This window comes from Neltuma alba, unplaced genomic scaffold, assembly GCF_004799145.2.
Source record: "Neltuma alba isolate B1F8T4 unplaced genomic scaffold, ASM479914v2 tig00012118_pilon, whole genome shotgun sequence".
Taxonomy (NCBI): domain Eukaryota; kingdom Viridiplantae; phylum Streptophyta; class Magnoliopsida; order Fabales; family Fabaceae; genus Neltuma; species Neltuma alba.
Window position 1 is genome coordinate 262844 of NW_021636670.1, and position 13105 is coordinate 275948.

Here is a 13105-nt window from a genome sequence, read left to right on the forward strand (position 1 = left end):
TGTGTCGATCTAAAAATAAAGCTTTGCTATGTCTAACAGCACTTGTTATTTCATAAGGGACATCAACAACTTTCACAAACTTTATGCTGCACTTGCTTTGTTTAAAGTTTTCTTCAGCTGTGGGTAGTGTGCCTGAAATGATCCGTGACATATGTCTCCCAACTATGAATCTAAAATCAAGCTCAAAAAAGCGTGCAGGTATGAGATTTAAAAGCTCCAATGCTGGAATGTACAAACTAATAGTTTGCAAGCATTCTAATACCAAGAGTTCTGGTAGAATGACTTGTAAATTCTCTTCCCATCTTTCATCATCGGGGTTTACATCAATGCTTAAATGTTTTAGGCCTCTAAGCTTTGAAATCACCCCAGAAGGAATAATTGTTGAGCTCATATATTCTTTACTTTTCTTGCCACGATACTCATACAAACAAAGAGTCAAACTTTGGAGACTGGTCAATTCCTGGATCTCTTTTGGCAAATATATAATCTGAGTCTTGTCAAGATCAATCTTCTCTAGATTCTTCAATTTCCCAACCTCTGAGGATAGTTTCATGAAGCATTCGCAAGATTTCATATGGAGTTCCCTAAGTTGCTCCAACTCAAAAAAGGATTTCGGTAATTCTCTAATGCTAGTGTAGGACAAATCCAAGATGCAAAGCAGAGGCATTTTAAAGAAGAAATGAGGGGGGATTTTTGTCAAATCAGCATTGTTGTGTAACTTTAACACTTTGAGTTCATGGCAAGTCGGGGAAAAAGGTAACTCAGACAACTTATTGTCCGCCAAGTCAATATATATAGCACTATGCCATGGCTCACTTTTTGGTGGTTCAACCAACCCTAACTCAGATTTTTTCATGAACAAAGGATTCTGAGTGTCTAGTAATTGTAAGATATCATATATGTCTTGTGGAATTTGAATGTGCCTTGGCTTTGTGTCCTCTGATTGAAATAAGGCAAAATGCTCCACAAGCTCTATTAGATTATGCTTTCCTTCTTCAGCACCCACTAATCGAGAAGAAATCCAATAATTTATCAACTTATTTTCTGGCTTCCCAAATTTAGAAATGAATAAACATGATGTAAGACAATATTTCTGCGTCTTACATAAATCATGCCAGATGAAGTTTATGAATGCTTTATGTAACACGCTGCTCTGGCCTCGAAATATGCCAATGTCATAGGAAGGATGAAGCGAACTCAATTTGACCAGAGCATGTTCCCATTGTGAAACATATTTTGCATTCCTTAGTGATCTTGCCACAATGACACCGGCAAGAAGATGAGCACTGCATTCTTTAACTATACGCACAGCCATTCTCTGCGCATTAGATGATGGTAAAATCGGAATTCTGATGTTTGCACAGAAAACTTCCCATGGCAATAAGTGATCCGTTGTGTTGATATTCAGATCCATTGCCACTGTTAAGTCACTATTAGCCTGCTTCGAAGATTCAGTGGTAATGCACATCACAACTCCAGCAAGTTCTTCAGGAAAACCCACTTTCCTAGGATCAAGAGGCTTTTTGGCTTCTCCATCAACCAAAAGCACCAACTATTCTTTTTCTTGACAGCTCTTTCTCAATACTTGTTTTAAGCAAATCGTCATTGTCTTCTATTAGTGGAAGGTGAAATTGTTGAGCTATCTGCTGTTGACCATCGATCTCGGCAGCAGGACCTTGGTAATCTGAGGCGTCGATGAGTACGATTCTGGAGAATGTTTCATGAAGGCGAAGTACAATTTCCTTGTCTTTCAAGACTGATTCTATTTTTTCCTTAACTAGTCTTTTTTCATCTGCATCCCTTGTAGAGAACAGGACATGGTGAATGTTTCGTACATGATCATCCTCAGACAATAAAGTTTGAACCAATTGATCCACGGCAAGATTGGCAGATAAATTGAGAATGTCTTCTGATGTGTCGTTGGAATAAGCATAGTTGGGACTCCAAACACTTTCCACGCTCTTCAATATGTATATTGGTAAAAGGCCTTGGAAGCATTCAAGAGGCTTCTGATTGAGAAGGCGATTCAAATCATCCAGAGAATGTCTCCTACTTGAAGCTTCTGGAATCCGAGCCTTGAGTTTGCTATCGTGGGCTATTCCCACGGGATAATTCAACAGTAGCATGATAAAATCTCTTATCCGGCTCACTTTTAGCAGCAATCTAGATGTCGATCTACTCAGTGGAATACCAAACTGCTTAAGTGGTTTGGCTTTGGAATAGTAATGTGGATCTGTTTCTATCTTGAAAGGATTTGGCGGCTTTGGTTTGGGAAGACCGAATGGCTCTGCTTCCGCAAATGGCTCCACCATTTCTCCTTTGGGAAAATCAAATGTTTCCGCTGCTTCTATTTCCTCCAGTATGGCAAATGGATCCAGAGCTTGTCTTGTAGGTGGCTTCATTTTGGTGACTGCATGTGCTTTGATATCGTTAGAATCCATTTGCTCATCGCTACCCTCCATAGAAACTCCAGAGATAAAATATTTCATGCATAATGAATAAGAGGATGAAAGCAAAAAAAAATTGTCATCCCAAAAGAGAAAAGTGATGATTCGAACATAATCAATCAATTCATTGGACAGCCTCCCTCGCTTTGGGTACATCAAAGAAACCTTGGACTTCATAATTCTGATGTGCTAGAACCTTAAGAAGAATATTGAAGTCTATACATCAAAAGCTTCTATTAAACTCATTGATATGGATATGTATTATTGGGTTAAGTTTTAAAATCATAACACGCATGTCTGCTTTAAGAAGAATATAAAAATCTATGCACTGAGACATGGATTCTGTGTAGACCTTAAGTCATGATGAAAGTTGAGAACTAGCCATATACCCACGTTGCATAACCGTTCCCTCCCTTTTTCATTTTAAACGAAAAGGCAAAATTACAATTGAAAACCCACATGTTATGTTATTTACACCAGAACCCCAAGATTAATGGGTTTGGGTCCAATCGACTTAGGGTAGACTGGCTCATTTTCCTACAACTTCAAAAGAATCTAAACTTGGATCAAATCCCACAGGAATATTTTGATAGCACGGGCAATCTTCTTGTGTTAAACTCATATGGTACTAAATTAAGGAGATTGCCATCTTTGTCAGGATTAAATAAGCTCAAGGCATTCCATCTAAATGATTGTTCAGACTTGCAAATCGAGTCATCTCAGATCCAGCCACTTAAATCTCGAGGTATTTGACATTCGAGGCGCTAGAATCATTCTATGCCATGTTTGGAAAGATTATGGTGCTTGAGAATATCATATGATGAAAGCGGTGATTACTCTGGAATTTCAGAGCTTCACAATTTACAAGAATTGATCGTTGAAATTGAAAAGCAATTCATACGACAATGGCTTGATGGTGGTGAAAATGATATGACAAATGCCACTTCATCTTTGGAAAAGCTGACAACTTATATACCCTATTTGAAGTAATTTGGGGTGGCCTCATCATGATGTTCACGAGCAATTTCCATATGCATTTCCAGCTTTTGCCCAATATTTCCTTTATGCTTTTGATGCTCACAATGATCAATGTTGTTGTCAAAAGTAAAATACTTGTTTGTTCCAGTGTGATGTTTGATTTGAATGTTTCCTTTTGCTCATAATATACAATGTGTAATGGAGGGCCTAAGAAGTATGTTTTGATGTACTTTCAAGTGATGGTTTGCTGTAAAATCTCCAAAAATAACTGTTATCCCTCATATTTGTTTTAACTTTTACTCGAAGTTATTTTGGATAATCCTTTTCCGTTTCCACTAGGGGAGATGAACTTGGTTTGAACTCAGCCTTATTTTCAGGATGCCACATGCCCTAGTCGGCGGGTTAATTTCTTATTTTGGCTCGTTTTATTTATGGCTGCATTTCAACCAAGCAAGCATGAAATTGTCTGCATCCATCGATCAGGTTATTGCACCCCAAGCGCGATCGGTGAGTTCTATACTAATATGCTTTAATTTTTGTCTTACAACTCCCAACTGACGTGAGACCCAAATCACATTCCATATATGTTAAAAGCATTAAAAAGAAAAACCTCCAAATAGTCTTAGACTCATCGCGTACTAACTAATAAATCCTGTTACAAGTTCGCGGAACAAATGCAAAAAGTTCCGTATTCATAAAAACTAGCATGGATGTTTCGTGCTGAAAACTTCAAAGCCCGTTTGTTTAAAAAAACTGTATGTATGCATTCCATTGAGTTACAAAAGCACAACTCGATTCCAATTAAAGAGCGCACCTCAGGCAGAGGAAGAAGTCGAGAAGATGCAAAAATCGGAGCGAAGAGGAAGAATTCCAGTTACTCAGAAACTCAAACCGTTCATTGAGTTGCAGAAATCGATGAACCACATTGAAACCCGCAGAGGAATGAGGATTATGGATGAATCTGGCGGCCTTGTTCAAGGACTCGAATGAAATGAGGATTGCATCTTATCATGGTTTAATTTCATGAAGTCGGTTCGTATTTATAGGCCATTGATGAGATCGAAGGAATTCTATTTTGACGCGTAGGGACACAGGATCCAGATCCGATTATGGTGCTGTTAGTACTAACATCACCAATCATTTACAATTGAAGTTAAGCACTCACACATTTCTTATACTACATACCTTCAATATCTTCATTAACTCTACGCCTGCTCCGCTCCGGTTTACTGTCATAAGTTGTGTTTTTAATTACGAAATCATTAGAATCCGAAGTGTTGTCCAAAGCAGAGACTCTTTCACAAGGCTTGCCCCGCTTGAATCCTCAGCATTCGAGGAATGATAGGGAGTTGGAAATTAAACCACCTTGCAATTAGGTATTTGATTGTATACTTTGATTTGCATTTGATAGAATAAGAAGTAATGATTAAGGGAAAAGATAGACTTGCTCTATAATGTAGAAGTACCTTATCTATATGTGATGACTGATGAGTGATGAGTCCTGAACTCATTTCATTACATGACGTAAAAAATAGTCATTATAGGTACTTGATAAAATCACAGAGAGTGGAATTAATATTGGAGATACAAAGCCCAATATCGAGGAACAAAGGAGAACTCAACCTGGCATGTTTACGCTAACTTAACCATCAGTATCCTCATCCTATTCTGCTTTAGCATTTGGGTGGTCTGAGTACATTCCAGTCTAACTTATCTCCCTTTACTTTTCTGAAAGACCCCAAACTATTTCTTGGCAATGACTGATCATCGCCATTATCATTCTTGGGCAATTTAATTGGATTTTGTGCTTCAAACATTTCTTCAGACTGTTTCCTTTTGAGGTTGCCATTAATCTCTTTGCTAGTGTTCCCACAGTTTGAACCACCTACTGGAAGTCCATTTTCTCTGAATCCAAATGTAAAATAATGTGCTAGCTAACAAGGCTTAAATCCAGAGATGTGATGTCTATCTGGATTTTGGATCAAAATTACAACTATTGATGGAGAATCATCAAATCTTTTTTTTTTTTTTTAAAGAGATGGGGTTGGGAGGCAGACCACACCAACAAAATTAAACACTGGGAAACAAGTAACCACCTAGTAGAAATATTTCCACTTCGATTCCTAGAACTTGATGTTTGAGCTGCTGGCTGATGGAGCCTTGCATCTTCTTCATTGAGTCCCTATATAGGCAAGAATTTTCCATAAGAAAGTACGAAACATTTAAATTCTTGATCTTAATACTCACAGCAATTCGTAGATTAAAACTTTGAAATGACATCCGATCTTTAGTTGCTTTTGGATGGGGATCACTTCCATTATGACGACACTGCATATATTTAGAGAGAACATTGAAAATCAAGAAACAGCTAAAAAGAATAATTCAGAACATGCAGATGTTAGAAACATATCAGAGGCAATTATGGAATTAAGTTGTGAAAAACAAACGTGGTACAGAAAGGGTTTATATTGTTCCCTTTAAAAGGAGTTACCGGTAAAATGGCATTAGATGGCATGTCACTAATGATAACTTGTAGGATTTCAAAGTAAAGAATCTTTTAACACTAATAACCGAGAGTAGATTTGAGGACGATCATGGAATCCAAACAATTCTATCAGCAAGATTGATATTTCACTACTGCAAAAAGCATAATAATTTAAGGTTATTTTTGTGCATATTTGACAATTAAAAACCGTCAAGTATGGTTGCGTCATATATTTGGATAAATAATATTTGATAGTTATTAACCATAAAATATCTGGAATAATATTTGACGGTTCTGAAATTAAAACCGTCAAGTTCAGCTTCATATGTACTTGTGTCAAAATTAGATGATCAACAGCTTTCACTATGCCCTCAACTATTATTACTCACATCTCTTGTCTCTCTGTGTTTTGTCCAGCACTTATGACCTTGATCGATTCCCTTGATAATTAAGTGGCTCTCACAAATGGATGGCGAAACCCACTTCAGAAGGTAATACTTAAGACAGCAGCAAATAATCCTACTGTGATCCTCAGCATGCTCAATCACAAACTGAATAAAATCTTCTACCCCATCCAAATATTCTTTTGATAGACGATTGGCGAACATCCATTTCTTGTTCATGGCCTCCAACTATTTGAATCATTTAGAGGAAAATGTGATCAGCGACTCAAAGATATTGTGAGAATTAAACAAAAATAGGAAGTCAATGCATGAAGCACTATTGATTACATTTATCCCTCTTTAATTCTACTCACTACAAAAAATAGTAAATTACCAACGATCCATTTCTAGCAGTTAAAAAAAAAAGCTACAAAAGTAGACATTTCTAACGGTCATAACACAAACCGTAAGAAATCTACAGCGTTTTCACCAGAAAGTGTGTGGGACCCACACATTTCTAGTGGTTTTGAACCAACCGCTAGAAAGTGACGATGACAATTATTGCTGCCATTTAGCGTGAAGTTGGTGTCATATTTTTAATGTTTAATTTCTAACGGTTTTGTTACTGGAACAGCTAGAAAATGCAAATTGTCGTTGCATTTTCTAGCGGTTACATAACTGCTAGAAATTTCAAGGAATTTTCTAGCGGTTTTCATTGAAACAGCTAGAAATGTTTTATTTTTCCTGAGAAAGCCTAACACATGGCTGCATGCGGGTGGCGGCGAAGGGGCAGCGCTACAAATTTCTAGCGGTTTTTGTATAATTGCTAGAAAATCATAGCCTATATATACAGCCCGCCTTAGTTGCATACTTTTGGCGAATTGTGAAGCGAAGCTCTGCTGAAGTCTCTCCACAAAGTATATCCATATCCAGATCCAGATCCACATAGTACTCCACATTTTCAGGAAAGAATAGGAATTTATTTATAAATTATTTTCATTTTATTTTATTTTATTTATTTTATTATATTTTTTTACATTGAGCTTAATAGACTGGTCTAGTTAGAGTTAATAAACATATTTTTTTTTATAATGGATTAGTTTATTTAGAGTTAATAGAAATAATTATTTTTTTAATGAGTTGATGTGAAATTTAAATGTAGAAATAAATGTACAAATATCTGTTTTTCAATTATTATTATTTGATATTATTATTTAGAGTTAATAGAAATAATTATTATTTGATATAATTGTTTATTTTTAATAATTGTTAGTTGTAAAATATATATTTTTTATTATAATTGCTATTTGCTTTTATTAGGATGACTAGTCAACCAGGGAAGGAGCCGATCGATCCTGATAGAGGAGGACCCAGCGAGGATCATGGGATTAGGGGTGATAATGCTGGTAAGCTATTTCTAAGCATAACTACGATCTCAATGAGGAGGATATCTTGGACTTCATTGAGCGTGATGATATCCATCCTACTAATGATGCTCATTTCTTGGGGGATGAACAACCTTATGTTAATGTTGGTGAGGATGAGAAAGAGGAGGAGGTTCAGGGGAATGAGAGTCCCCATAATGACCAGCGTCCTACTCTAAGATGCCAGACCAGTTTTAAAGTAGAGTTTGTGGGTAAGTATTTATTTAATTTTTTTAAATTTGACAACTATTTGACAACTATTTGATTTATATAAAAATTGTTTTAATTTAATTAATATATAATTAATTTCTCAATTAAATTTTGTAGACTCTGAGGGGAACAGGTCCTATAGGAGGTTGACAGCCAAAGATTTGTCCATGATGACAAGCAGATGGGTAGTTGTGCCGTTAAATGAATTGGGCCAACTAACTAAGAAAAGTGACGAACTATATAATAAGTATGTACGTCTTTTTGGTCAGCAGTGGACTTTGTTCCCTATTTATGTGAAGGATTGGAAGAAAATCACTACAGAGAAAAACAATAAAGTTGGGAAGTGATGAAAGTAATATAAATTCGTTATTTACAATTTTTTAAAATTAGTTAAATGAATATATATTTTTTATTTAAATTACTTAATTTTTTGATTATAATTTGTTATTTATGTAATTTATTTTTTATTTATAATTTTTTAAATTAGTTAAATGAATATATATATATTTTATTTAAATTACTTAATTCTATGATTATAATTATTTATTTATTTAATTATTTATTTATTTATAATTTTTTAAATTAGTTAAATGTATATATATTTTTTATTTAAATTACTTAATTGTTTGATTATAATTTGTTATTTATGTGATTAATTTTTCATTTATAATTTTTTTAAATTAGCGAAGTGAATATATATATATTTATTTAAATCACTTATTTGTTTGATTATAATTTTTTATTTATTTAATTAATTTGTTATTTATAATTTTTTAAAATTAGTTAAATGAATATATTTTTTGTTTAAATTATTTAATTGTTTGATTATAATTTGTTATTTATGTGATTAATTTTTATTTATAATTTTTTTAAATTAATGAAATGAATATATATTTTTTATTTAAATTACTTAATTGTTTGATTATAATTATTTATTTATTTCATTAATTTTTTATTTATAAATTTTTAAATTAGTTAAATGAATATGTATTTTTTATTTAAATTACTTAATTGTTTGATTATAATTTTTTATTTATTTAATTTATTTTTTATTTAAATTAGTGAAATGAATATAATTTTTTTTAATTACAGAATAAATTTATATTGGGAGACGAGTTGAGAGCAAATACCATCAAGAGACTTGGGGTGGCATGGAAGGACAAGAGGGCTGACTTGTGGCGGGAGAAGAAAGGTGACGAGACGAGGCCCTCGCAGGAGATACTGGCAAATATAACTAGTGGAGTCTCGGAGCAAAGCTGGTCAAGTTTTATGTATTTTAGGATGTCAGCTGAGCTGATGGTATGATATTATTGCATTAATTATAAAAAAAATTATTTTTGTCCAATTTGACTAATTCAATTTTTATACATTTTGTTTCAGGCTCATTCCCAAAGAAATACTAGGAACGTCAAGCAACAAACAATACGTCATAGGGCTGGATCCAGGAGCTTTACTCTCACCTATAATGAGATTTTAAGTACATAAAAAGAATTTGTGTATATGTATTTAATTTGTAATCAATAATTTTTTTTCATTTCATTTACAAAGGGAAAAGATGCTGTAGGAGCGAGGATAAGCGCCCACCTATGGCGAGATGTGGCCGAGTCTGTACAGGCCTCAAGACAGGTCTCCTGCGTCGAAGGAGGTTGAGGAGATGGCAGTAATTAATTAATTAATTAAATATTAATTGTTAGAAGCAATCTCACCCAAGAGGGGGTGAATTGGGCGAGTTAAAAATTTTTGCGAAATTAAATAACGAGATAATATCAGAAACAGAGAGTTAGAGTTAAGAGGGATTTCACCGTAGAAGGGAAGACACAGGATTTATACTGGTTCGGTCTTAACCACTTGACCTACGTCCAGTCCTCAGAACGCCTCTGAGTATTTCACTATCTTCCAAAATTGATCGGGCTCTTGGTGCCTCAGTACAGTAATTGAATCACTCAATCACTCCCCCTTACTCCCGTAAGGATACAAACCCACTCAAGAGTCCACACTCTTGAGTATCACTCAATCATGATTAATAAAGGATAGATATCGACTCTCTTACAGAGTGAAATTTAATGATAAACACTGACGCTCAGTAATGTTGAAGAAACAAAGTATTGAATGCTAGACTTAATAATCACAGGTGGCAGTTCCGGTATTCAATCCTCTCATTAATGCTTCTTCGCGCCTTTTATAGTTGAGATCGTTAAGTATCCATTAGACGGAAGAGCTTCTAGCCGTTGTGACTCCGTTTGCGTGTTCAGCCAGTTCCAACGGTTCCGCCATTAATGCGTCTGGGCTTTCTGACACTGCGGGTTACAGGTTACGTAATCTCGTTGAAGAGCCGTTGTAATTTCTTCTTAGTAATCTGCATCCATATTTTAAACTTAAACAAGTAAGAATAATACGGTGTAAACTTATCTGGATGAATGACTAATTGATTACTCAGTGATTCTAGATGGAATGGATTATTCGTAAGATGTGTAGAAGGAAATTCTGGAAATAGTCGATCGAAGTGGTGATCGATTACTGATTGATCGATTTGGTTATCGAAAAACAAAAAGAGAAATTTTCAATTAGTTGAAGACGTTTATCGATCAAATGATGGAACAATGATTTATCGAAAACCTGATCGATAAAGAGCAACAGGTAAAGATGTTATAGCTTGCTAAAAATAAACTGACAGAAATAGAATGATCGATTAGATTATCGAGTGAAGGTTGATCGATCAATTTATCGATAATTCAAGTGTTTCAAAATTGAAACTTTAGTGCATGTTGATCGAACACATTATCGATAAATTGATCGATAGAAGTCAAGTGTAAAACCTTTTCGTGAGAAACAAGGATATTCAAGAATTATCGATTAGGTGATCGATCAAGGTATGTTCGATCAAATTATCGATAAACAGTGATGGGAAGAATTTGTACTAAAGCTATTTATCGATTATGTTATCTGAAAATAAGGTAAGTAGAGGAGCTTTAATTATCAATAGGGTTATCGATAACTTAGTTCTGAAGAAAACTAAGTAGAAGCAACTGGCACATAGATTATCGATCATGTGATTGATAATTTGATGATTGATAAGGTTATCGATTAAATAGTCTATAATCAGTACCTGCATTGAAGAAGGTTAGAGCTCAATTTTCGATCATATTATCGATAATAAGATGATCGATAATGTGATCGATAAACAATGCCAGAATCATTAATCAAACAGGTAGAGTGTCTTACCATTTATCGATGTTGTTATCGATTACTCATTTATCGATTACTTGATTGATAAGATCAGTCCAGATTCACTTCTTTTTGTCTGTCATTTGTTCGATCATCTGGGATTATCAATTAAACTATTGATAACCGACAGTTACCTTCTATGACTTTCACATTAACGATGATCGATCATCTTATCAATTAACGAATTATCGAACATCTCATCAATTAAAAAACTTAACATACATTTGATTTATACTGAATAGTTATCTGACAGCTTATCGAAAAACATTTGATCGGTCAGATGATCGATCAATCATACCTAACCAGTTTTAATCAAACTTTGTTATCATCAAAACCATAATCCTAACATTAATATCACAGTATAAATATTCCATACTAATATTTTTATATTAATTTTGATAGGCCCGAATGACTCAAGTCGATACCAAGCTGCAGGAGTCTTAGGGGTCTGTCTTGGATCCCACCACCTCACTTTTAGCGGGTCGTGGCCGAGCATAGCACCCCGACTGAGTTAGCAGGCTGAGTCTTGGACTCACACCTAGTAGGCTGCCTCGCTCAAGTGGCGCTGGCCCTTCTTACACTGCTGGAGCTCTCAGTCAGCAGTAGCGTCCTATTAGGTGAGCGCAGGAGCGAAGCGGCCGAATTCCTCATCCTCAGATGAGCTGTGAGAGGAGATCAAGCGAGAGGTGGAGGCCAGGATAGAGGATCGTGATCGTCAATTGCAGTTATAGCTTGACCAGTTCAAGACAGCTGTTATGTCCATGCGTGATATGATGATCAGTTTTGCTCCAAACATCATGTTTCCCAAGTTCCTTGACATACGCCTAACACCAGCCCAGCCCCTACACGACCAGCAGTTAGCCCAGCCCCAGTATGAGCAGTAGCCAGCCTAGCCCCAGCAAAACTAGCAGGGGGATCCAGAGCCTAACGATCACTATGTTGTTGTTTCTGCCCCTCACCCCTGATTTACGCCCTTCCCTTGTATTGTATTTTATTATGTTATGTTTTATGTGGTATTTATTTAAATTTTATGTTTATTTATTTAAACCATAGTTGTTTAATTTTATTATTAGTCACTCATTCCTTTTTTTTATTTGTTACTGCTTTATTTTTTTACACAGATGAAATTTGTAGCGATTACAAACCACTACAAAGGTTGCAAGAAATTTTAATCCTAGCTGACAATTTCTCGCGGTTACTAACCGCCAAAAATTTCTTACCATTACACTCTGAAATTCACATTTCCCTCCCACCTCGACATTTCTAGCAGTTATAAACCGCTAGAGAAGCCTTGCCGTTGGCAAATTCAAGTTTCCCTCCTACCTTAACATTTCTAGCGGTTATAAACCACTAGAAAAATCTTGTCGTTACCAAATTTGAATTTTCCTCCCACCTAAACATTTCTAGAGGTTACAAACCGCTAGAAAATTCTTCTAAATTCAAATTTCTAGCGGTTGTAACTGCTAGAAAATGTATATAAATGCTAGAAATTTCTAACAGTTTATAACCGCTACAAAATGTTGACCGTTATCTATCCGTTGACAGCTTCTTTTATAAGTTGAAAAACTTCATCTGAAATTCATTTTAACTTCTCTTTGAGCTTTTCATCTCATATGTTCACGAAATTTGAGCAATATTAGTGAGTGATAGGTCGTGGATCAACTTGCACAGGTCGACTCTGCAATACTTGGTTGGTCTAAACTATTTCTTGGATTTTGCTTTCGCCAATGCCGCTGTAAACAATAAGATTCAGTGTCCATATCCTAAATGTAATTTCAAGAAGTGGCAACCAGGAGATATTGTTAGAGAGCATTTGATATTTAAGCCCTTCCCGCGAGAGCATATATTTTGACAACTACATGGGGAATGACTAGATATGATTGCTAAGTCAGTTCTAGTAGTTTCATGGATGAGAGTTCGAGCGGAAGAAGCTGATGCCATGAATGATGCCAT

General features: G+C 35.2%; 1 protein-coding gene across 1 annotated transcript; it reads right to left on the reverse strand.

Annotated features, from left to right (window-relative positions):
• Positions 1-81: 81 nt before the first annotated feature.
• Positions 82-1468, reverse strand: LOC114723035 (disease resistance protein RPS2-like). The gene is made up of 2 exons (XM_028909176.1): positions 263-1468; positions 82-132 (listed from the first exon to the last, which is right to left on the reverse strand). The coding sequence occupies exons 1-2, from the start codon at positions 1466-1468 to the stop codon at positions 82-84; spliced, it is 1257 nt and encodes a 418-aa protein (XP_028765009.1).
• Between the last annotated feature and the right edge of the window lie 11637 nt (positions 1469-13105).

What these genes read in the sequence shown, in the direction of transcription:
- LOC114723035 (XM_028909176.1), bottom strand. Translation starts at nt 1,468, where the DNA reads ATGTGCATTACCACTGAATCTTCGAAGCAGGCTAATAGTGACTTAACA. An exon ending in TCATTCTACCAGAACTCTTG is followed by an intron (nt 133 to 262) that starts GTATTAGAATGC and finishes GGATCATTTCAG; the next exon opens with GCACACTACCCACAGCTGAA.